This window comes from Ciconia boyciana, chromosome 1, assembly GCF_034638445.1.
Source record: "Ciconia boyciana chromosome 1, ASM3463844v1, whole genome shotgun sequence".
Taxonomy (NCBI): Eukaryota; Metazoa; Chordata; class Aves; order Ciconiiformes; family Ciconiidae; genus Ciconia; species Ciconia boyciana.
In genome coordinates this window covers 44912501-44938941 of record NC_132934.1, presented here as the reverse complement: position 1 = coordinate 44938941, position 26441 = coordinate 44912501, and the positions used below count along the sequence as shown (strand labels likewise).

At 41.9% G+C, this 26441-nt stretch overlaps 1 protein-coding gene and 1 long non-coding RNA gene across 2 annotated transcripts in view; one reads left to right on the top strand and one right to left on the bottom strand.

Moving 5' to 3' along the window:
- Window positions 1-11324: 11324 nt before the first annotated feature.
- LOC140652924 (uncharacterized) lies at window positions 11325-17730 on the bottom strand. Its single transcript, XR_012042980.1, has 3 exons — window positions 17347-17730; window positions 11804-12017; window positions 11325-11400 (listed from the first exon to the last, which is right to left on the bottom strand). It is a non-coding gene; the product is annotated as an uncharacterized lncRNA (long non-coding RNA).
- A 1689-nt stretch (window positions 17731-19419) lies between these two features.
- Window positions 19420-26441, top strand: part of PPP1R12A (protein phosphatase 1 regulatory subunit 12A) — a 124784-nt gene continuing 117762 nt past the window's right edge. The window contains exon 1 of the mRNA XM_072864354.1: window positions 19420-19788. Coding sequence (XP_072720455.1) covers window positions 19552-19788 — 237 coding nt within the window. The 5' untranslated portion in view covers window positions 19420-19551. The remainder of the gene's footprint in view (window positions 19789-26441) is intronic.

Genomic DNA, 26441 nt, shown 5'->3' with positions numbered 1-26441 from the left:
TATGCTTCGAACTTAGCATATAGAGAAACTGCACTAGAAGCAAATGTTACGCTAAAAAATTATCTTAAGCCATATAAAAATTCACTTTTCCAAGTGGTGAAGTTGGACTGTGGTAGCCATTTGGGGCAGTCAGCAGCAGCTCTACAGCTCCTGGCTGGGGAGGAGAACACTCCCTGAGCTACCTACCAGTCTTGCCCTTGCAGGAATGAAATCTCTAAAAAGTAGGAAATGAATCATTAAAATGGCAGAAACTCGTGCTCCTAAAATGTAGGAAGTACAGAGGTGAAATACATCCACTTCTGAAACACAGCCTTAACTCTGCCCTGAGGCCTACGAGGCCAATGCCGCGTGTACGAGCAAGCTGCAGTTGCAGATGTACTTTGGAGAGAAACCATATGAATATTGTAGTAAAGTACTTGTTTTAACACCTTCTCTTTGCTACAGCAGAGCTCAGCTTCTCAGACACAGTGAACAGGAGCTACATATAGTTGTCTTATTTTCAAATACTTGGGGTCATGTCGGCACGAGGACGTTTACCCGCTGGGGTTACTTCTGGCATGCAACTGCCAGCGTCGCAGTTTGGATAGACCGGGTGAACAGCCAGTGCTTCTGCCTGTGGAGGCCTTCCCCGGGGAACCCTGCAGGGTGACATGCCCAGCATCGCTCACCGCACTGCCTGCTGCACTTAGCGCTGTGCTGTGAGTCCAAAATCCCTTTCTTAGGTTTGTGATGGGACTTATGGGGAAAAGTTCTTACATATCAGCCTACACATCCTATAATCTTCTGTCTTTTATTTTGCATTTCCTCTGCAACAGCCATATTCTTTTTCCTGTCATGGTTCATTCTCTTCATTCATTTGCATAGAAGTACAGATGGTATGCAGGTCGATAGATGTTTTGGTATTAGAGACATAGCGCATCAGTTTGTTTTGGTTTGTGTTGTTTTGTTTTATTATTATTTGCAGAATTTCAACAATTACTAAAATGACTGGTTGTAAAGCAGTGAGAAAAACTGGACTGGACAATAAATTAGTTCCTGAATGTTACTGGCATTTAAATAACACCTACATTTGGTAAGTTAAAGCTACAGGGATTGCAAAACAAGTAATGAGACGTGAGGCCAAACTGTCATATAAGCCTTGACGATCACCAGGAGGAGAGAGGCTATGGAAGACAACTCTCTTGGAGAGTTCAGCCCCAGCCCTCCAACTTGGCATCCACTGAATGATGAGAGCTTTGATGGAGGAAAAAGAGAGGACATTTACACTGCTGAAGACTATTATTTGTTTTTTCAGCAACTGTGTGGAAGCTGGAAGATCTAAGGCATTTTCATCCAGGACTACAAAGCTACCAAGTCTGCGTGGTATTGTGACCATGGGCAACATAGGGAGAGTAACAGAGGAACACAATGCAATTTTCCTCCCAAACTGTGCTTTAAAGGGAAGTAATATCAGTACTTTGCCAATGAAAGAAAAAGAGCTAATTTGCCAGGGTTGTGAAAATGTTATTGGATCATTGGGGACATATCATTACTGTGAACACAACTGGTTGGGGAGATCCATGATAAGTCTTCAGAATGAAAGGATTTTTTTTAAGCTTTTTGAAAGTCCTAAGGGGGGACATCTTCCTAGACTGACACAATCACATTGGTATTGTTGCCAGACTAACAGCTTCGTGAGGAACCACCTATTTTTCCTATTCATCATGGAGGCACTGGGATGCAAAGACGGATGTGAGCATAGCTTGAACATTTTGCATTGCCATGCAAAATGACTGTTTAATGCATATTTGTAGACTGATGCTGGAAACGCCTCATAATTAGACTGTGTCTAAGCCAAAATATTTTTGTTGTGATATTTGAATGTTGCATTTTACAGAATATTTGTAAAACAAAAAGGAAAATGTTACCAGAAAAGGGGATAGGGACAGAAATACCTCTGCTGATTTTGAACTGCCAGACACAAAGGCAATTATCAGAGAAGACTGTGGAGATGTGCACCTGAAGGAGGCCTTAAGGGCCTGCTTTGACGGTATGTCAGGATCAGAGGAGTATCTGCTTTGTGCTAATTTGTGTCATTGTAGTTGGCTTGCATATGGAATTTAAATGAACTGCTGATTTTAAATGAATATGTCAGTTTTGAAAGCCAAAGTAAATCATCATCTACATAAGAAATCATAGCAAACAGAGACATTTCTATGAAGATTTAAGCCATGAACCAAGAGGATTCAAGGTACTGACCATTCTTACATGAATCACAGATTAGAGTATCATTCCCCTTAGGGTACACTGTGGTCAAGTGAAAAGACCTGGCTTTGCCATAATATGTTACCATGTGGCAGAAGATGGCTGTAACCTAGATCACAAAACCATCTGTACAGTACAGTAGCTCCTGGCAAGTAAGTTTTAGGTTCTTCTGCATCCTAATGCTTTGTAATACGTTGTTTTGGTATTTGAAGGGCTGCAAAACATCTTATATGCTTCCTGAACCACCTTCTGGTTCTTCTGGCCTCTCTTGAAAAGATACTCCCTTCACTTCTTGGCTTCCACACACTCTTGACCAAGTTAGAGATCATGTCCTCCTTTTTTCTATTTCTTCTTTCTTCTGGTTAAGTTTCTATACTTGCTTTTCAAGTATAGCACAGGAAGGCCACTGAGAAGTATCTGATGAGCAAGGAAAAAACCAAAAATGAGAAAACTCTTTAAAGTTTTCCATAAGGATATTCTTAGAAGTATTTAATTTGCTTTAGATGGCTCATTCAGGACAGTTCAGCAAATCCCAGTATAATGAATACATGAAGGACGTGACCAATGGACTGCTGGATGTCAACAGTGATGAGATAACTGACTATACTTGTGATTCTGACTGATATTTGGCTTGTCAGGGTGCCAAAGGGTCAGTGGAATAAACTGAAATGGATCAAGGACCTGTACTATGGGATATTTCAGAGTGATAATTCTGCCAGAGTTTCATTGTTATTCCTGGGGTTGTTCTGCAGCCAAGCTTATCACGGATTCTTCTCCATATGGACTGAGGAAGTTCAGGGCTTCTTTCCTGAGAAAGTCGAGGAGCTAGGCTTGGAATGGCATTTTTTTCTTTAGATCTGCACCAAATCATATCTTTATACTTTAGAGGTGGAAGTACTGGGAAGGAGGAATTTTAAAAACACACTGGGAACTATAATGGAGGGAAGGGAGGGCTTTGAGATGTAATCGCTGTGGCCATGGAGTTCAAGTCAATAACATGAACAGTCCTAGTTGTAGGAACATAGGCATTGTTGGTGAAGGACTGCTTTCACTGAGGATTAATGCAGCATCCAGACATGCAGTAATGGAAAAGGATCAAAAGGGAATACATGTCAGCTAGTTTTATTTAATCGGCAAACATCTGAGATTTTACCAACCAGACTTCAGATTGCAACATGGAAGTAAATGCCAAACCAGGGGTAGTTCTACTGGTAAAATCATGGTGGCTAGACCTTGCCTACCTATATTCAACAGTAGCCACATCAGATTTGCTAAATGTTAGCAGTCTTCATCATTATTCTGACAACGTCTTGTAAAATATGCCAATCTTTACTCATCACCATACCATAGAAACTATAGTTATGCATGCAAACAGGCTGCTGACAATCAAATTGACAAGATATCTTTCTGCTTCTACTGTTTGCAGTCTACAGCCTACAGACTCTGGTACATTAATTCCATCTATCAGGAAACCTGTCTTCATATCTCAGTTTATATAGCCACTGCTCAGGATCAGCCTTAAGGATCTCCTTCAACAGTGCAACTCAGAGAGAATTTTTTCCCTGCTTTTCTTTAGATCCTGAACGCCTGAGTGCCAAAGGACTGGTTTATGAAACAAGAAAAGGCAGAGTGTGTCTCATGTCCCAGTTCAACAGAGTAGCCAGGCTGGAAGGCATCAGACGGCTGAGCTGGAAGAGTGATTATGCCTGGCTTTCAGGGCAAATATGAAGTCCACACTAATTATCAGCAAAGACATACCAACATAATAGCAATTCTTACAACCTTCTCTAATTTGAGTCTTCATTATTCAATAAAGACAGACTTAATTCCACAAACCCATCTGGAATAGTTGCTAAAATTTAAATCTGTGGAAGCCAGCTCAAATAATGGCCCTTTTTTTAAAAATTATTCTTCATCTCTGCTTATTATGAAACAGCAATTGCTGAATCATTTTGAGTCACTATTGCCATAACTCCATGGAAGCAATTGAGGCTTCTCTGCACTAATGGCATATACAATACCTCCTCAACAGTAGTTTCTTTTTAAGTAATTGTTTTTTACCCAAAGACTTTTTCCTTAACAGACCCCTCCGAAATACAACTCATCTTTGGAATGCTGGAAAGACTTTGTTACACCAAAGACACCAAAAATACTTCTCTACCTCTTTCTAAAGAGAAACATCCAAATCTCTGCAGTGAGCAAGCACCTCCATGCACTACAGTCTAAAGCAGGATCTTCCTCTCCTGCCAGTTACTATAGTATTAATATTTTAACAGATTTAGGACACTAACTACCAGCAAAAAGGGGTATTACTCTTATCACACCTCCCTTGAACACCTCATGTATATTATCTAAGGAAAATGTGGTAAAGAAAACTAGACTGTGATTCATCTTACAGCATCCCCAGTGCATGTGAACACTCCTGAAATTATACTCATTATATGGATACTGCTTCTAAATAAACTTTGCCAGTCTGGGTTATCTTAGTTTACACCTGATTCTCTAAAACCTCAGAAATTTTACGTGCTCTATACTACTAACTCGAATTATTTTATAATTAACCTTCTTTTGTGTGTCTTCCATTTTGCTTTTGTTACCCTTGTTTAGAAGTTCTCAGTAAACTCAATTTTTTTTGTAAAAGCAGAGCTTTTGAGGTAACATATTTTTATCCTGAATTTTCGAGCCTCTTCCCAAGGATTTAATAGACATGATAGCTTTCGTAAAGCAGTTATCAAATGTTACAGAGGCTGCACAAGGACCAGATGTTTTTATTATTTACATTAAAATTTTAAATTTACAGAAAAATAACTTTTATTAGTAGCCAAGTTAAATAACCTCTTTAAAATCGTTCATCACTATGGCATTAACACATACTTTTGTTGCCAGACCTCTGTTCTGAGCTGGAAGAATCTGTTCAAAGTGAGCTGGAGATGAAATGCTCTTATTGTCAGACCAAAAAGTTCATGCCTTGGGACAGCAGCAAATTGTTCTGAAACACTACAAATTGTAAGAAGACTAAGGGTGCTTTATTAGGAGCATATTTAATGAAATACAGGGGTTTAGATTAGCATCATCCACATACTCACAGTAACTTCTGTAATGTCTTATTTGCTTCTAAGAAAAGAAAACAAGCATCTATCTTCAGTTCTTTAAAAGAAAATTGAATTCTTCTTCCTGCATGTAAGACCCGGGAGAGCTGGTTTATATCCACAACACACAAATGAATGTCACATAACAAACTAAAGTGAAAAACTGCAATTCTCCAATTGTTTTCTGTTGTTCTAAATACGAGCTGTAGCAGAGCTGAAATAGCAGAGTGATGTAGTTCATCGCCCAGATGTGCAGTAATATTATGTGCATTTTAATTAAAGGCAGTGGTCCTGATCCAGCTGAGGATTTGGTCATTGATTTACAGTGGAGCGGGAACAGCCTCAGTGAGCAGTCTCCAGTACCTAGAAGCTGCACCTCCAGCAGGGTTTTTGTTCAGAATAGTAGTGAGGTTTTGAAGTGAATCCTCTGATCATCCCCACTCACTGCGTGTTGGCTTGGTTTGCAGAGTGGGTTTGGTGCATACAAAAGATATTCTGTCTGGGGGAAAGGAAACTGTAACTTTCACTCCAAAAGCATATCTACTGCGCTCCAAGCCTAATTAGGGCAGAAGGATTTTCAACCACGTGTGGTAGGATCCATCCACAATATAAACCTAGAAATAGTTCAAGCATCACAGTAAATCTGATCTAAGACAAAATGCCCATACAGACAGAATATAAATGCAGGACTCTGTGCCAGCCATTTCCAGCTGCTGATCTGCTCCTATTGATGTAGATGTGACCGTGGTGCTAACATACGGTAGCGTGCAGCTGACTACCGCATATTGAATGGGGAGTTAGGTTCTGTAACATCACACATTTCCAAAACAGATCTACAAAGCATGGGATCAACAGCGAAAGCTGTGGAAATCCAAGAGCTGTAACTAAAATTGTGAATAATAATTACTTCTTACAGGCAGTTGCTCTGTGAGGTAGGTCTCGTTTTGGATTCTGTTTCCTTTGCTCATATCAGTTGCATATAGCCAATAAGACTATGCAGGCTGAGATGTAATTGAAAGAGCTTGATTCACTGTCCAGCCATTTACAGGTGTGCACAGACACTATAAACAGGAATGTTTAAAATTATCCCAGCAGAAGCCCAGTCCTTTCATTCCACTTTGCACTTGCATTTTGTTTGTTTAAATGAGTGTGAAGTGGGGGATATGAATGCTGCCTGACTTCAGGCACCCATCTGAGGAGAGCAGTTTCCTTGGACTCCGTAGTCACTGGAAAGAGAAAGACCTTTCTGGAGGGCAACTCTGATCACCTAACTTTGATGAGTGAACTCAGATTGTGGAAACACTAGCTAATACATAGCAACAGAGAAGCAAGCCTACTGTCAATAGAATTAGGATCTCTATAATGTAAGAGTACATTAAAATAGTGCATTAATGCATTTTAATGCATTAAAAATGATGGAAAATCAATGATTTTTGTACAGCATGGAATTTAAAATAAACATGGGTACTTCATGAGAAACCCATGCGTTTCTTAAATCTGATGCAATAGAATTTTAGTTTGTAGAACTGGAGGAAAATAATCCTGAAGCTTTGTAAAATTTTTCTTTTTAAACTACTTCATAAACAGCAAACATAAACACCCGCTTCAGAAAGAAAAGACGTGCCAAACCTTCCAGCTAGAGCATGGTTAATACATAATTATCGCCTGTTTACTGGGACATGATAAAGTCATCTGAAAAACACAAAGTACTGGAAACCTCACATTTGCTTTGGATACATATCCTAAACATAATGTAAGATATGACATTCCCTTTTTCATTTCCTTATTTAATGTGCAAGAAATATGAAAATTATTTGAAATTGTTGCTCTTTTTTTTCTGGGATAAATGAAGATCACTGTCAACAAATCCAGAAGATAAGTCTGGAGTGCATTTTACAATCTTAAGCAAGTCACTGGAAGAAGAGTGCATTTTACAATCTTAAGTAAGTCACTGGAAGAAGAAAATTCTCTTTGAGGAAGGTATCTGACAGAAACAAGTAAATGTGGATAATTCAGCATGCAGGCTAATTCCCTTTACTTAGACTTTCTCATGTACATTTGTAGTTATGTAAGAACATCCCATCCTGAAAAATCCATCTCATTGCTGACAGTAATTAGTCTTACTAATAGTTTTAAGTCTAAAGGGGATGAACTGGTGCACTGCCTAAATGGCAAAGGCCAAAAGCTTTTTGTTTTTGAAGGACCAAAAGCTGGCAGAGTGTCAAATGGCACTTTGGCAGAAGCCCAGCTTCTCGCATGTATATGTAAGCTTCACAGCTTTCCATCTGCTTCTAAGCAGATGCACCGAGAGAAAAAGACTCGTATCCAGTTCTGTTGCACTGCACCAGAGCAATGAGTGCTACAGACATAATTATTGTTGTATCTCTTTGGTTAAATTAATATAAATATCATAATTTATATATCATTAATCTCCTGGCAGTCATTTCACAGGCCCTGTGCAAAGATGTACACACCTCTGCAGCAAAATGTTTTATTATAATGACTGACACACATGCCAGAAAGCTAACCCATCCTCTTGCACCACCTCCAGCCCTACGGGTACTGAAATGCCCAGTTCCACTGTTTATTACATCCTTTCATCCCCTTAAAAATTAAGGCTCCTGCTTATATTGAAGTAGAGGCCTTAATGAGTATATGCTTACTTAATAAGTGTAGTTGTAAGCATATGCATACCTACTAGGCCTTATAGGTTTCAATGGGACCGATTACATGATTGCACCTCATTATATTGATTAATATTGTGTGGAAACAAATGTTCCACGGATTTCTTTACAGTCCTGCTCTAACTTCATTAAAATTAATAAACGCAGTCCCTCCTAGGTATGACTATGCAATGACTAGCCAAGGAAGATGACTCTTCCCTCAAGCAGCCAGTCGCTGGGTGCTGTGCCCTCAGGCAGCGGACCCGGCTTCCCAACCAGGTGTTACAGCCAGCAGACAGATGTCGTTAGATGTTGGTAGATAGGTGTCTGCACAAAAGATGTCCTGAGAACACGTACAGTGGCTTGAACTCTGTTCTCTGCCTTGCCTCTAGGCCTGGTCTCTGTTGCTGTCTTTGATTTCACCGTTCAGGATCCAGGTTGCATCTGCCACCTGGTCAGTCGTAGTCCTGGCCCAGGCCATCTGTCCTTGCTGCTGCTCTGTCTGCTCCTTCTCCTGGACCCACCTCATGAACTGCACTCCCTGGCTCCATCTGAGGTTTAGCTATGCTCTTGTCAAGGTGCCTGCAAGCTCCCTGCCTTCTTGGTAACCCAAACCCTACCTCCAACCGTATGCTTGCCTTGCTCTGTTAGGCTAATGAGTATTATATGTCTCTGGTTCTTGATTTCAGATTGCCTTAATTACATCGCCTGGCTCCTGCCTCCACCCAGACTCCAGCCCGGGGCCTCACTACGAGGCTTGCAACACCCCTGTCCCGTCATAACAGTCTACGCCGACAGGTGCAGGCAGACAGCAGCTTGTTTCGCTAGTGCTCCAAGCCGGACAGAAACAAGCTAGCTTTGGTCTAGGAGCCGTGCACCTACGTTACCTGAAAGGAAGAGCTCTTTTATTTCCAGACAGGATCCACAGCCAGCTTGGAGCACAGACAAACTGAATCCACCTCTCTCTATACTTGCTCAGTTAGACAGACTGTGTAAACCTGTACTAACTTTAGGGTACAGAGTAAATTTAAATGCTAAACAGAGACAGAATGTGTAGATGTCTCAAATGTTTGCCCAGGTGCTGAGCAGCATCCCTCATGACAAACAGGTAGACAGAAATCTACCGTGTGGGTCGGAGGGGACCAAGGCAGAAAGATTTCTACTAAACTTTTAGAAAGCTGGTTTTAGCTTACCTGAGAACACTATCTATGTTCACTGTGTCATTCAGGTGAAGTATAGCACCTGTATTTCATTACATTTGGGTATCAACCAAATTCTAGTCTCAAGCACACTTTTGTGAATTAGGTGTCTCTGTTTGTTTCAGTAGGGTTAGTCTGGACTTTCTCAAAATATGCATTTCTGTAAGTGAAACTCAAATCTTATACCTCAAGTACTAAAATTTGAAGTTCAGGCCTTTATCCAGCGTAGCTACACCAAGTTTATACCAGCTGATGATTTGATCCTGTGTAACTTCCATGCCAGCAGATGAAACACCAACAGATATAGAAGATGGCCAAAAGATGTGCTTGAGCTGCCTTAAAACTAACTCGCTTGGCTACTGGTCGTAGCGTACCCAGAGCTGCATAAAGCTCAAGTGTAAACTAAGTTAGGCTAGATTTAGTTTAGACTACGAGAATTTTGCAGCTTAGGCTGAGCTCTGTGCTTGCATAGCTTGTATCCAAGCCAGGTGACACAAACCTAACAATGCCACTGTACACTGGAATCATTAAAGCAAATACTGAATCTAAATGGTGCCTATTTTCTGGCAGTTTTAAAAGCAAATGAAGCATTTATTAACTTCTAAATTGGTTCTAATACCCTAGTACCTCAGCGGGACCGCTCATGAGTACTGTACAATGTGAGCAACAGTGGCAGGATCTGACCATAAACGCTTTCAGGCACGTGATAGAGACAGAGACTTTTGTGCTTTTGTTTCTAGGTAACTGCCTGGTTTTGTTTAACTATGTTTTGATTATGGTATGGAGCTCATTTAACACTTATGGGCAAATGCCATGCTTTATGTTATATTTAGCTTTATCTCTCTACGTATGAGGACCGCACGGGGTAGTTGCTTCTTTGAGGCCTGATCCTCATCTCCTTACTAAAGCTAAAGTGTGACTCTGTGGGAACGTTATGTAACGGGGGAATGTGATTCCAGATCTGCTATAATATGTTTAACCTGAATAAATAGTTGGGCTGAAAACTGTGTGTTGTATAACCCCATCATAAGTCAACACGTAACTAAATTTCAGATTTTGGAACTTATACTGGAAATCATTTACTTGCATAAGTAACTCTAGTGGGATTCAGTGGCATATTAGTGGGAGCTAATACAAACTCACTAAAACAAGTAGGAGTTCCTAAATTGAGCCTTGACTGTTTTAAATAAGAATAAATTAATGCGTCTAGACATTCTCTAGACAGATCAAGTGTCTAATGTGACCTATGTATGTATCACCTATACAATTATTATACTTCTAGAAGAAATTGTCATTAAAACTACTGCATTACACTCATTTTGGGTGTAAAATATTAAGAAATGTGTTTTCCTTTGTGCTTACTGCTGCTGCAGAGAAGCATGTTACATGACGGTGATTGTATGCAGGATATGGTTGCAGGATATTCCTGTTTTGTGCGGGGAAATGCCTAGTGTCTCTCTGAAAGTAAGGATCTTCTGAAATACGCAATGCAGAAAAGCAATGACATAGATTTTGAATTTTAAGTATGGATTAGCTATTTTTTACAGAAATAAGACATCGGAATGATACTTTAAGCTATTAATTTTTTACACAGTTTCCTTTTCTATAGTAGTTAGGCCTCTTCTCCAATCTTATCTAAATGCAAAGTGATGAGACAGTAGGGCCAGATCTTTCTCCTTTTGAAGTAATCGTTTGCCATTTATTTTCCTGGGAGTAACACTGTGAGTTTATCAAGACCATAAGATTTAATATTATGCACAATTTCAAAATTATGCAAAACCTAAGTTTTTTAAATACAGGAGCCCACAGAACTGTAACGCAGACATTTTAGCACAGAAATTGCTTTAGTGTTTTCTAACACACAAGAGTGTTTGTGTTTTTTCAGAGCACTCCTTGCTCAATCAAAATTCTCACTGCAAAAGATGCTGCAGCAGCGGGTGCTTTATCTCCAGCAGACTTTTATATTTTTATTAAGGCTTTAATTTAAATCTTTTAAATTGTGAACACTGGGAGTGGAAAGACTCTAATTAATACGATCAAAATTCTTTATTCAGCTCTTGGCTCTTGAGGTTTAAATACAAACTGAGGTCAGACATGCAAAATGAAGAACTTTGAGTTATTTATCCCATGTAAAATCCAGATTCAGATGCAGAGCCAGAAGTGTTCCAACTTCCTATTAGTTATTCTACTTATCAGCCCACAGTCCTAAATAAGTAATCAAAATGTTAATAATCAAAATAATCAAAACAATTCAATTTTAAAATTGTATCTTTAAACTGCAATTATATACACAAGTAGAGAGTTAATTTTACTGTTATTAATCTCTTTGAAATAATGTCATTTCACATCTACCTATCTATCCACCCATTTGTCTTAAAATAAGTGTAATGTAGAACTTTTCTAGGACCAGCCTTCACTTTCTCAAGCCAGTTCCACTAGAAGGAGAGAGCAACAAAATGCACATAAATAAAAATACAAATCAAGGAATGCTTAAGGCAGCCTGGAGCCAAGTGTCTGATCTCGGCAAAATCAGCGTTTTAGATCTCAGTTAGTGCTTGAAGTAAAAATATACCATGACTGTTTCATAATCATAAAGAAGTAGCTATACCAGCGTTGCACGCAGGGAAGTGACCACGAGCCAAACGTGGCTGGGAGGAAGGGGCAGGTGGACATGGGAGATGAACATCAGCATTGCCTGGCTGCGGCTGGGGGCTGAGTTGCAGCTGGGGGCCTGGCTTGCTTCATGCCGCTGTTGCTGTACTCCCAGGACTGAGTGCATGCTAAGTGTGTCCTCTCAAGATTGTCGCTTTTTAAAATGAAGACTGCCAAGAATGAGAAAGTTATTTTAGTTATTTCATATGATAATGATCTAGCCCTCCACTCACTACCCTGTTTGCACAGAATCTTATTCGCTAGCTGCCACGTGGAAACAAACAGAAAGTGAAACGAAGACAGAAACATTACCTCCACAGAGAAGACAAAATGGGGGGTAAAGGAGCACGGGGAATTAACTTGGCAGTTCTCACTTGCCTTACACTAGTTAGCAGATTTATTTTCCACAAGCCAGAATCCAGGGCCAAAGAAACCTTCCCAGAGAGGAAAAATAATAACTCAATGGTCACAGCTAGAACCACAGGTGAGATTTCATGTGATGGTTGAGCCTACATCATGTCCCCCTGCTTCTGAGGAGAGTGACTCTGTCCTTCCTCAGGCCTGGCCACGCACTCCCATCTCTTTTGGAAGCCTCCTGTCACCCTTTGGTGAGTCTGCTCAGTTTACTAGACCAGCAGAAAACTAGCCAAGCCAAGAAGTAAATAGTCTGCCAGTGTAGACAACTCAGTTGGGTGTCAAATGAACACCAAAGCCGGAGGAAAGGTTGGGAATGGTGTCTGTGCATCCAGGGGTAGGGAATGGGCAGTACAAAGAAAGGAGGACTGGCCCTTTCCATGGCAGTAAACTGCCTGAATGTTCCTGTTATGTAGTGAAACTTCAGCCTAGGTCTCTGAGAAATGCTGGAAGAGACGCCTTTCTCTCAGGCAAAGAGAAGGCTGGGTCATAATTCCAAAATGTTTAGGGAAAGAAAAACTTTTGGCCAAGATCTAGAGGTTACAGCCTTTTCCTCGTCTTACACTAAGTGACTAAATAACGCTTTGGTGGGAAGAAGCTGGTTTTGAGTTACTTTAAGCATCGGCTAAAGGAAAAGGATTTTTACGGGTCCCTTCTCAATGGGGCCTTTTGAGTTATCGTGATGACTGAACGGGGGAGTTGCAGGCCAGCAAGCCAGTTTAGGAATGGTTAGGAAATGTGATTTCATCAGATGAGGGTTGAAAGTCATAAACCTGTCAAACCAGAAGCCATTTAAGAAGATTCTGAAGTGTACATCTCTGTGCGTTCATGATATAAGGCTTCTGGAGTACCTTAGCATTACATTAGTGATTGCTGCAGATGAACGTTGCCTCAGATTAATTGTCTCAATTAAGTCACTCTTCTTTTGAACTGACAGGATGAAGCAATCCAATTTCTTTATGGCCTTGTGCTAAGGAACAATAGGAGGCCACCAAAGGAGTCTCTTGATGGTTTGGGATGAAGTCTGATCAGTTAAGCTGTAGCCTGAGGAGTTACCTACAGAAGAAGTAACTTTCTGAGGCGGACACAGGGATAGTAACAAATACAGGGGACAGAAAAGCAATAGTGGAAGTGTTTATTAGGACACTGAACTACCAGAAAAACTGATTTCTGAGCAAGGAAACTGCTTTCAGTTGCTTGTTTCTGTTTTATTCAGGGAAACAGGTCTTTATGAATATTCTTATAAATAAGCATCGCTATACTCTATCAGCCAGTTCTCTTTTAAAAAAAAAAACACTTGGTTTTCCTTTTAATGGCTGTCTGAATAGGCTAAAGGATGACATTGTTTTTGTCATTGATATAGGTGTGTTACTTATGTTACTACATTGCTAAGACTAAACATGATGTGAGCGCACAGTTATGTCATATGCTCTGCTGGCTCATAAAAATAGAGCCTGTAGGCACCACGAGTAGCAGGGCATACTCCTAGATGCCCAAAATCCAAGCCAAGCCGACTGCTCAGCCACATGGAGATTTTAGTATTTTTAAACCCCAAGTTAGAGAAAGGACACTTTAATACACCAAAACAAATATTTAAAAAGGAAATTCATATACCTTCTGGTAGCAGAAAGGCAGAAATTTAAGTGTCATGGCTGTCAATAACCCTTGAGTGTATGTATATTTGCATTGTGAGTGAGAAGCTAGAACAGGATGTCTTTCATTTCTCTTTGTCCAAATCATCCTCCTGCAGCCCTGGAAGTATGTTTCTCAGCTGTGATATGTTCAGAATGCAGCTCACAGGGAACATCTTGCATGCATTTCAGAGGGACAGGTCATTCCCTTCCCCCTCAGTACTTAAATTATGCGTTTCAACAGTACGCTCCTTGACTCGAGCCGCACACAATAGTGGAAAAGAAGCACTTTACCTGCAGAAATGCTGAACAGAGGTTCCTCAAAGCTACTGTAAGATTATGCGGCCTTTTGGACATCAGAATAAAGCAAAGATACTTGTTCTCAACAGCAAGAGGCCAAAATGGACAACTGTCATGGCAGAGTGTCTAACACCACATCTACATCCATATACAGGCAGCATTCCCAGGACTGCAGAGACTGAATAGAAACAGAGCGCCTATATTTCTGTTACACAACATACGGCTCAGTTCTGTTTTTTCATGAAGTGACTAGGCAAAACAAATTTAATTGAAAGTAAGAATGGTTTTATAAAGTCAATTTTATAAATAAATGTATTTCCCTATTTCTAAAGGACATGGTGTTACTTTTCACTAGCCAAGACAACTATTTTTAGCTTAACCCATGCACTGTTGAAATTGTCAGTAGACCAAATCCTGGTTTAACAGATGGGTACATATAGAAGTATGTGAGAGCATCTCTATGTGAGTCCAGTTTAAATGTTAGCTTGCATTGCCATCCAAGAATACGGAGAGAGCAATCTGTGTAAAGCTTATGAAAGATATTGGGAGAATACACCATAGCAAATCTGATTCAGAACTGCATAGTTTATAAATATGTGCCCTGGTTGCCATGGTAGTTTTAGTTTTGGTTTTGGTGACTCAGGATTATGCAGCATCAAAAAGTAACCCACCTTGAAATGTGGGATTTCTGTGCAAGAATCTTACTCAGAACTGACAAAATGAAAGAGCAAGAAGTCTGCTTCTTACATAATTTACTTTAAAATTTTGATAGCACTTTGTGCATAGTCTTCTTATCTCTTTTTTTCTGCATAGGAATGTACCAGAGTTTTCACTATTACTTGTGTGCATTTGTCAATCAGAGTAGAGAATACACCAGATTTAAAAATAGAAAGGACTATGACTAGCAGATTAAAAAAAAGAGAAAAATGCCTTATTCTTATGATAAGTATCTCTGTCACAGCTTTTTCATGTTGATAAAGGCTTTTATATTTTCTTATCCCATCTCTCCTTTTACAATCCATGATTCTTTATAAAAATCTGGAAGATTTATTAGAAAGTTTTGCCAATATATAAAGTATTTGTTACTATCTCTTCAAATTATCCATTTTTCCCAGAGCTGGAGTTGATGAAATTAACTTTGATATATTCGTTTTCTTCATTGGGGAGAGAAAAATGTTAGGACAAAATTTTTAGAAGCCACACTGTGTCTGTTGCTGTTCAAGATGAAAGACAAGACAACAGTTATCCTTCGGAGGTCAGAACAAAAATTCTGCAGCCCAGAAGCTGACTATTTTGGGTAGTGCAAAAGCTTCATCCATGTACTTCTGTGGTCCAGAAGCCTGCATGAAATAGCTTTGAACGATGGTTCTAATGCTTTTAAGAAAAAAATGGAAAACCAGAAAGCATGCTGATAACAATCTCATTGCTAAATCATTTTATTGATCACTTGAAGCCTGCCATTAAATTAACTGAAAATATATACACACATAGATGCTACCTCTGCAAGTGTTTACACAGTTACCTCTAGAGAAAATTCCTCCTGAATTCAGTGCTAGTATTTGTATGTGGAAAATTAGATATTCAATCACCTTTAGTGCTATGTATATACAGGCAAACAAAGGATTTTACAGCACATCTAGTGTGTTGAGTAGTCTGGGAGAGGTACATCAAAACAGCCTGACAAAAGTAGGTCTACTTAGTGTGTCCTTAAGTTGCACACATCAGGTACCTAAACTAGTGTCTCCTGTAAGCATCCTATTATTATTGTAAACACACATGCACACTTATGCAGTTATCTAATTCAATCTTGTGATACTGTCTTGCAGTAATGACTGTTTTAGGACAAATTTTATACTCACTTTCAATATGGTCTTCAAAGAGAGCCTTAATATATAGGGTTTAGTCTAACCCTCTGCACAGAGGAATTTCACCCTCCATGCTTAGGTAGATAATTGGAAAAGAATATCAGATTTCTGCAGCAACTATTAATGGTGATTGTATAAGTTTATCTTAATTAGTACTGAATTAGAAGCTGTAGATGGTCCCCTCTCCTCTCAGCTACACTGATTCTACAATGAAATTGAATGACATCAAACTGGTAGGATGGGATAAAGAATGTGACCCAGTATGCCTTTGCTATTGAAGTTATAAACTTTTATGTGAGAGATGAGATAGGAAAAATACAGAAATTAAAACCAAGTTATTATTATTATTATTATTATTATTACTTTTATCATTATTCCCTTCTTGTTCTGAATATTGTTGAATACAGAAAATGTGAACAATTCCAGAGATTTACCAGTTTACGTGAATGACAGCTCTACTTTTTGCTTAAGGAAGACCATATGCTTTGCTAGATCACATTCAAGGACCACATATAATTTACTGCAGAGCACACACCTATCTGGGAAAGGCATATATACTCCATATATATGGAATACCTGAATTTCAGCTGTCTGCACAAATGAATTATATGTTGCCTGTGGAGTCTGTAAAAAGCCTCAAACATAACGTAACTCCCAAATGAGGTGCAACCCAAAGAAATGAAAGTGTCAAGGAAAAATTAAAGTCAAGAATGTAGAACATACAAATAGCTGCAGCGTAAGGAAAGATATTTGCTGAAGTTCTCTGAAAAGCTGGAGCTGACTGAGTGAAAAATGCCCTGAAGAAAGGAACAAAAGGGAAGTATTAGATCTGGCCTTTAAAATCAGACTGTATGATACTTAAGAACAGAAAGGGGCGTGCTTTCTGAGCTGTAGAACCTCTGCATTTTGCTAACAAGCCAAGGACAGTGAGCTGAAGGAGTTAAAGGAGGATCCATGACCAGAAAGAAAAAGCTGAGCTGGAGGAGTGAAGTCAAGGAGAGGAGACTGGAGCTCTGATGGAAACCTAAAAACATGCTCCATGACAATGAAATTCCAAAGAGAGTGCATTTTGAATAAGTGCCTACCAATTTACCTAGAATTACTTTGCTGCTAATAAAGCACTTGATTTAAATATTGCTTGCTGAAATCAGTGTATTACATTCTTCAGCTATGTGGTTTCTTTGAAGAGTCACATTTTCAGACAGCCAACTGAGAAAGAGAGAAGCAGCATGTAGGGTAGTACATGTAAAATATCAGAGACATCTGAGGACGGTGGACTCAGCTTTTACCTTGTGTTACCTTTTTCTGGGTTATAGTTTTCAGCTCCTTAGGAAATGGCACTGGATTGAGAGTCTGTCCCCAAGGAAGTTTGCCTGCAAGGACAAGATCACAGCAGGCAGCTGGAGCCTGCACAAATCCCCTCCTTAGATGTGAGTCAGTCGATGCAGCCAAGTTCCTGGCTGGTAACTGTCCATACCGGGCCGATGGTACCACCGCTATGCCAAAGGACAACTCAATCACCCGTGTGAGTAATAAAGACTGCAAAGACTGCTTCTGAAGTGCATTATGCAGAGTCAGTCATACTTTTAAACCCAGAAGCCTAAACTGTACCTCTGGATAGTCACACAGGCTGTCAATGGGAAGGTATATACTAGGTGCCAGGTAATCATTCATCCACCTACTTAGACTGCAAATCTTCCTCTGCCAAATCTTTAATCTTGACTACAAGATGTCATCTTTCGTTCCCAATCACATTGCGCCTGCAAATTGTCAGTGCACTGTATCTCATGCATTGCTGTATGAGTAAATCTGATGGATACTATGCAAATATCTCCAGATGAAAATCTGTTCTGAAAGACATTAAGAACAACACGTTGCTGCAGGTGCCTTGCAACTATTACTTCTTGCGAAACGCCGCTGACATTTTTATCGATAAAAATGGAAATAAGAAGCCTGAGTAGGCTGTGAGTCTGCCTACCGTAAGAAGGAGACATTATAATTAGAAAAGAACAAACCATGCAAAATTTGAAGTGTATGAGGTTTGGTGACCCTCTCAAACTATACTTTGTTTCCTATAATTAGTTGAAAATAAAACTTTTTTTCCAGTGAGTTTAAAACCACATTTTATCCCCAGAGATTATTCAATTTAAAACAAAATACATATTGCTTTTACCTAAGAAAACATGCTATGCATGGAAAAAAATTTACTATGTATAACAGCTTGGTTCCTAGAAGTCGCAACTCTGAACTAATACATTTTAGTCTTTGTATCTTCAAATGCTGTATGCTCTGTAACTACTTGTTTTCTCCCAACAGAAAAGATGGATGTGCTACCCCAGGTTTTCAGATAATGGAAGTGAGCTTTAACTAAAACGGACAATAAGCACAGGGATTTGTCCACTGCCACATAGGAGTGCCAGTGCAAACGGGAGATGGGTGCTTTCGTACAGCAAGCTGCCCTAACGGGGACATATCTAACCTCCCGAAACAAAGGATCTTCAGTAAGTCACCCCGTTTCTTTCCTTCTTTCCTCCAAGCGGCTGCATTTGCCCCATTTTCCAATGCAGGCAGAAACGCTGCAGTTGTTGCATGTGACACAGCGGTCGCTGGCAGGGACAGGCAGCACCTCTAAGCTGCCCGGCAGGGACAGGCAGCACCTCTAAGCTGCCCCACAGAGGTGGACGAGCACTGTGCTTCCAGCCGCAGAAGCCCCTGGGAGCCGCACACCCGAAGCCTGGCTCAGGTTTTGGGGTTTAAGGCCTACATCAGACGCCCCAATAAACCCTCTCCCCACACACTCCGTTTTGGAGAAGTCCGTCCCCGGTCACCCTTCGGTGGCGGCCGTTTTATTGGCAAGGCCCTCATCGCTTTTTGAGTGTACTTTTTCAGCCTGGACAGCAGACCCAGGCCGCAGCGGGAGAAGGCCGGTGCCTCGGCTAGCCCCGAGGCGAGGCCCGGTCAGGCAGCGGGCCCCGTGCGGGGCCACACCGCCGGACGCCCCTCGGCCCGGGTCTTCCCCTGCGGTGGCGGGGATTTCCGCCCCGGCCGGGCAGGGGAAGCCGGTGACCCTTCGGTTGAACTCTTGAACTCACGGGCCCGGGATGAAGCAAACCGAGCCCGCCTCGCCCCAGTCACAACACAGGCGGCGGCGGCGGCGGCGGCACTCCCCGGCACTCCCCCGCCCGCCCCCGCTGCCACCCCGCCCCCGCGGGGCACGCCACCGCCCGCCCCGCCCCGCGCCGCTCGCGCGCCCGTGCCCGCCCTCCCGCATCGGTGCCTCCCAGCCCCGCCTCCCCCCGCCGGGAAATCTCGCGGGGTTATGCTAACGAGGCCGCCGCCGCCCCGCCCCGCCGGTTCCCTCCCGCCCTGCGCCCTCCATCTGGGTGGGTGAGCGAGCGAGGGCGAGTGCGGGCCGCGGTGCGCTGTGGGATACTGGCGGTATATAGTCTATCCTCGGTGCGGTGTTAGCTAAGGGGGCCAGGCAGGAGCGGGGTATGAAGATGGCGGACGCCAAGCAGAAGCGGAACGAGCAGCTGAAGCGCTGGATCGGCTCCGAGACCGACCTGGAGCCGCCCGTGGTCAAGCGCAAAAAGACCAAGGTGAAGTTCGACGACGGCGCCGTCTTCCTGGCCGCCTGCTCCAGCGGGGACACCGAGGAGGTGCTGCGGCTGCTGGAGCGGGGCGCCGACATCAACTACGCCAATGTGGACGGGCTCACCGCGCTCCACCAGGTCGGTGCGGGGCCGTCCTCGCCGGCCGGGGGGGGTCTGGCCGAGCTCGGCGGCGGGACCGGGGCTTGGGCAGGCAGGGAAGGGGGCGCGAGGCCGGCCGGCGAAGTGACCCCCCCCCCCCCCCGGGAGGAGGTGGAGGAGGAAGGGGCCGGAGGCGGCTGCTCTCCCTTCCGCTGGGGGGTGTCGGGGCGGGGAGGGGCCGGGAGCGCGGGGCGGGAGGCGGCGGCGACCGGGGTCAGGCTCGGGGCGGCCGGCCGGCCGGAGGGGGCCGCGGGGGAGCGGTCCGGGCCGGCTGGGCTGGAGGGGGCGAGAGGCTGCGCCCCCTCCCCGCGGGCCGGGCGTCGGAAGGGGGCGGTTGGGCCTCTCCTTCGGCGGGGAGGAGGTGCCGGTGACCCTCTTCGGCTTTCCCCGCTCGCCTCGCTTCCCCTGTTGGCAGCGCCTCCCTCGGGAGGGACGGGGGGAGCGGGCCCTGCCCCGGGTTGTCTGGGAGGCAGCTGGGGGGGACGGGGCAGGTGTCCCCCGGCGGAGGGTGGTGGCCGGCAGGTGAGGGAGGCGGGCTCGCCTGGGGGGCGCTTGCCCAGCCGCCGCTTACCCCGGATCCCGGTAGCAGTTTCCTGCTTCCCCCGTCTCCCCGGTTTCGCGGCAGTTGAGCCGATTAAACCCCGCTCGTGTGTGCGTGCGGAGAGACGGATCATCTTTTTCTCTCCGGTTTCTAAGGGGAACCAGTGTTTTGTTCCTAATATAGAAACGTGTATCAATAACAGGCTGCTCGCTTTCTTTAGCGATGGCTTCTGCCGCAGTGTGAGAGCTGAACTTTAAGGGGAGCGGGGCTCTTACTTACAGTTTTCTTTCGTGCGTTGGAGAGCAATAAAAAACCGAATCCATATTGCTTTGTTCTGCTGTGGGTATGTGGGAGGGGGGTTGGTGCTGAGGGAGATAACTTTCACTTGGGGCAGGGGGGGAATGGAAGGGAAACTGGCTGTGAAGTTTCCTCAAAATGGATGCTTTGTGCATGTTGAACTTCATAGCAGTCTGATTGGAATCTCAAAACGTTAGCCAAATAAGGAAAGGCTGTGGCAATCCGGAGATAATGTGGGTTTGCCTGAATAGTTTTTGTTTCTCTAGAAGGCCAAAAGCTTCCACACAATACTAAATTCACTGGATATCCAAAAAACCAAAAAATGGTCTTTGACAGGCTAGCTTCTTGTTCTTAACTTTAGAAGTTGTTCTGTAGTTAAAAAAAAAGAAACCTTAGTGATTGAGATGTAAATTGACTGAGTAGAAATCTTCCCAAAATGGTTAGGTGAGGTAATTAGGACATTGTTGTTATACAGTGCTTTTCTTAAATTCACCACCTCATTTTTGTTTAATGTATTTTATCCATCCCATGTAGTTTTTTCAAGGATGTGAGGCTCTACAAATACATAAGTTGCCCCATAGTACTGGATAGAATCCCCTCCTGAACATAAGATGTAAAATTCTACTACTCTTTGCTCTATTTCCTGTGTGTAAGTTGTTACTTGCTTCCCTGTAAAGGGTATTGGTTTACTTTCAGTTGTGAACTGAACTGGAAGAATGAATCTGTGTTGTGGTTAAGCCTGTCAGCATGTTACTGCAGCACGGTTACCTGACTTCAGGCTAGCCTGTCACTTCATAGTGAGGTTTTATGTATTTAACCTTCTCTAATCAAGTTATGATTGCTTCATGCTTCCAGGGAGCTCTATATTAGAAGTCATACCTTAACTGGTTAGATCGTTGGGTCTACAAGTTACTGTACTCCAGTGATTGGTAGGAAAGGATGACGTTTGATTTAACTCTATCGTTAAAATAAGAGATGAATAGTGTTGTCTCTCTTTGTGAAGTCCAGATGGCATTTTCAAAATGTCTTTGATACTATATGCAATAAAGCTTTCATCAAGATCATTCTGAGCTTATTCTCCCTTTCTTTTTACCTGTAGTCAGCTTGCAGTTTGGAAGGGCAAAGTCTAAGGGAACAGAGGTGAAGATTTACATTACTACTAAAACTCTTGCTCACTCTCCTCCTCATCCCCTCCTCTAGTGATACCGAAGAACCTTTTCTGGTTTTATTGTATTAAAAGCAAATAAGATCAGTTGTGAGGTTATAATCTTCTTGAGGCAGTCCAGTAAATGAATGTTGCCTGTTGCTGTAAAAAAAAAAAAGCATATAACAAAATGCCTGCCCATGACCAACTCTGTATGGTTTCACTTCATCATTATCAATGAATCTTATTCTCCTCTAATACGCCGTATGAAAGGTACAAATCATACATGATGCAGTCTGTAACATGGATTCATTTAATAAGATTTGGCTGTGGCAGGGAACAAAGCTGTATCTGTTCCCAAAGGAGACTCTTCAAAAACTTGTCATTCTTCCTGACAGAGTTTTGTCTGATTTCAGTTGTGTTGAAATTCATGTTGTGTTCAAGACTGCCATGGTTTGCTGTTGCTTTGTGGGTTTTTTGTTTGTGGTTTGGTTTGGGGTTGTGTTTTGGTGTGTGGTGTCTGTCAGATCCCCTGTAGATTTTACTGCTTCGCAGGAATAAATTTATCTCAGGAAAGATGAAGTGACTCTACCTTTTTTGGGTTGTGTCCTTTTTGTCTTGCATCTAACTATTTTTGCAGTTACTGAGAACAAATGCATGTGTCTGAAATAGCAGTAGAATTAAATATATAATATACTATTCAGCCTTTGTTTTTCCAGCTAGCTATGACAGTTACAGGGAGAGACTTAAGCTGTGTTTTCTTTTCCACAGCCCAGGTGGTTGGAAGTGCTGAGGAGAAAGTACCATTAATCCTGAAATTCTGGTGGACTTCAGATCTGGTCTTTAATGGAGCATCAAGCTTTGCTACTAAAGCCATTAGCCAAACTTTTCTTATATCAGTGGGCTAGAGTGCCGTCACCATCAGAAAGCTTTATGTAGAATTGTTTCTCTTCATGCATATGGGAAAGAAAAAAATAACAGTTGGATTGGTAGCTTAGAGAAGGAAGAAGGAGAGCATATGCGGGTACTTTCTTCATCTCTTGACACTGCCAATGAGTTATTTTGTTTTATATTTGCATGTGCATAAATGAGCGGACTCGAGTGCATCATATCTGAGGACGTCGATTAAATTTCTTTGAGTTAAAAATCTTGTAGAAGGGAAAAAAATTGTCATTAGATGATGATCATTATTCCTGTATGTAATGTTGGGTTCAAATGCTGTTCTCATTAAGAACTTGTTTTAGCATATGTTCAGGTTAGGCCTTCAGCACAAAGGACAAAATGGGGCATGCCATTTTTCTATCCATGGGACATACATGCAGTCTAGGATATTGCAGCAGGATAGTATGTATTCTGCTGGAATATCCTACTTTATATACATGTTGTGTGTGTATATGTCTGTAAGACCAGAAAACTTACTTTTAAATTAGACCTTAAATTTACAGTCAGATGTCTGTTCCATTAATTTAGTGGAGGTTGAAGTTGGTCGTTTTTAAATATTGCATTCACGGACAGTCGTCATGCAGGATGAGATCTAACTTACAGATAGTGCAGCTCTTCTCATCTGCCTTAACAATTGAGTGTAAGGAAATATTGAGAGAAAAATGGAGCCCAGAGGTGACCTGTGACCTCACAGATTAATAGTTTCTGCAGAGTGGGGGTAAAAGTAGCATATTCTGCAGTAATGTAAAGAAGAGACTATATACTCTTTTCAGTAAAACCTGGTCCCTTCTAGGGCAGTCATATTTATTCGGAGTGGGATTCAGTTCTGTCACCCTGGAAGCTTAGCACCTATCCTTCCTCAGTTTGGACTCTCTTTTCCTCTCTTTCCTTGCCTGCCATGAAAGAGAACTTGATTCACCAGCTCTGATTGGAATTTATTGCTTAAGTCACTGAAAGTAGTTTGTCTAAAAGCTACATAGAGCTTTGTACAGGAAAGAAGAGCCCACCCTTTCTGGGCAGCACCATGGGAAGGCTGCATGTGGTGGGGAGGGACTGTGATGTGACCAGTTTGCTGGAAGGCTGGATTTCCTGTGCACGGTGCTCCCCTGGGAGCATGGGGTGTGCACTGTGGAGTACCTGCACACTCCTGATAAAGAAGGCGGCTGAGATTAGCCTGTCATTAGGTATGACAATTTATGCAGCCTGCTTTTTGGGTGCCCTTTTTCTTTGAGGCTGCTCAGACTTAGGAGGTGGTAACCTGGTTTTTGGCCTCATTCTCTCTGGGTGAGGAAAGTGGGTGCTGTGGCCTAATTCCACCACATAGATCTTGCTTCTTTCTGGGGAGGGTACTGCTTTGCAGGTAAGATAGGGGAAATTGTCTTGGCTGTTTGTGCATGGGGATCATTTAATACAGTAGGCGTTCTCATTGGTGAAGGCTGAACAGCAAGAGAGGCTCTTTGTCCTTATTGAAGGATTCGTGTGCTCTTTTTTGTCCAGGACAAGTACAGTTTAATTAAGTGAAGTTCACCAAAGGCTATCTCTTGCAAATATCAGTGTTTTTCTGCAACTCTTCACGTACTAAACTGAATATGAAGGTGAGACTGTTTTATGCACATTATAGTTATGTATTAGTTTGCAGGCATAGCAGTATGCAGCGTTAAATAGAAATTTTGATTTGATGCCACTGCTGTAGGACTCTGCTGGGTTGATCCCACGGTAGTGATTAAGATGCTGAGAAACTCTTCACAAGTGTGTTTCACTGAGCACTTACTCTTTCTAACTGGTTAAGGACAGTTATTGCTGTTTTAATATTTCCTGTGGGTTCTATGGGATTTATTTCTTGGATAAGAAGTACCTTCCTTTGTGGGAGCTTCTGCAATAGTTTATGTGAAAAATTCTGTCAGGGCTCCTGGTGGCATGCTCATAGTACCTGATATGGTAAAGGGTACTGTTACAGTAGGTGTCAGCTGTTGTCCTTGTTACGACATCCTTTTAAACAGCAGGGAGTGATGAAGAAGAGACAAAATCTACTAGCACTGGATCCCTTTTGCCTTAGAACTTGATAGAGGGCGGTAAGGCTGCACTGTTGGGAACCTTTTTGACAAATGATAACACAGGTCATGTATTTGAGCTAGGGCCACAGCATGCGGAGCATGTCAAGTCATAAGAGCAAAGAACAGGTTGCTACAGTCTTAAATCTCTAGGGTGTTTGCATCATAGCAGCAGCACCCAATAACCAAGGGTAAGGAAGGTATGGAAATAGCTCAAAGCTACTTTAGTAACCTCCTAGCTATGACTTCTGCACTGCCTCTTCTGGAGAGTGAAAATACTGGTGTGTATGGTAAACCTGTTAATTTTCCAAGACTGTCAAGTAAGAGAACTTCCTTTCGTACAGAAAGGTTTGTATTCAGTTATGAACCTGATGCCTAAATCTCACTGTTTGGAGGGGAAACAACCTTCCAGCCACCAAACCCCCTAATGCTCTCGTTGTAGATGATACACAACTGAGAATTTTGGAGTCATTTGCCCAGCTTGTATATTGTTATCCTGGGTTTTTTTTAATTCTCTATCTGTACAACAAAGCACATAGAAAATGAGTCCTGAAGTAAGTGTAATGTTGACTTTACTCAGTGATTAGGCTACAGAGGCATATTTGTTTAAAATTCCCTTTGTAATAGGAGTTGGTTCTTGTGTGGGCTATAGATCTTTCTCTCCATAGTTACAGTAGCTAGGTTCAGATTCTACAATAAGTACTTGTTAACTTCCTACTGATCTTGTCATCTAAGATTTTTTTTTACCCTTTGAAATGGAGGCAAGAAGAAGAAAAAAGATGTGGTTCTTCATAATATACTTGAAGTATAATAGTGGAAATTTAAATGCTGCATTCAAAAGAATTGTGTTTTGTTTGGTGTTTTATAAAAGAAACAAGTAATGATCCTTCTACCTTTTTAGGTTTATTATCTCCAAGTGTGTCTCGGCTTCTTCATCGTCTGTCAAATTTGAACCTGGGATTTCTATGTCTGGTTACGTAGCAGTTTTCATTGCTATGGATATTTCTTGTGCACAAATACAACAACCCAAGTGAATCCTAACATATAGTAATTATTTTATTTATTTAAGCAAGTTTACATGTCAGTGTGACTGACGGATTTCTTAACCTTACCTAGTCATGGAGGAAGAGTTCTACGTTCAATGTAAGGATGAATTCAGGTGGTAGGGCTTTAGTATTTACTGAAGCTACTGTTCAGGGGCAATTTCTGCTGGTCTATAGCTATGAATTTCACTGTAGCATTAATACTGCTTTTACAGTAAAGCTTTATCCATGGTATTCTGGCATATTCTTGGCATTGTTAGAATGTTTTTTCATGATAAATCATCAAAAGCACCTTGTAAGAGTAGATGAGATGTGCTTTTGCACGTATGAATAAAACTGATGTGAACACACTTGATTTGAGGCCATTTTGATCTTGGCATTGTAGTAGCAAGTGTTATTTTTTACCAAATTGCTAAATTTCAGTTTGTTAGCTAAATCTGAGGCTAGAAGACAGAAGCAGTCAGTATAAATCATTAGTAGAGATAGAACTTAAGTCTTCTAACTGAGGATCTGTATTCCAGGCTTAAGAGTATATGCTAAATTTTAGTTGGAACAGATGGTTTGACAGGCTCTTGGCCAGTTTTTTACTTGTTTATCCCTTTGCTTGTACTCTT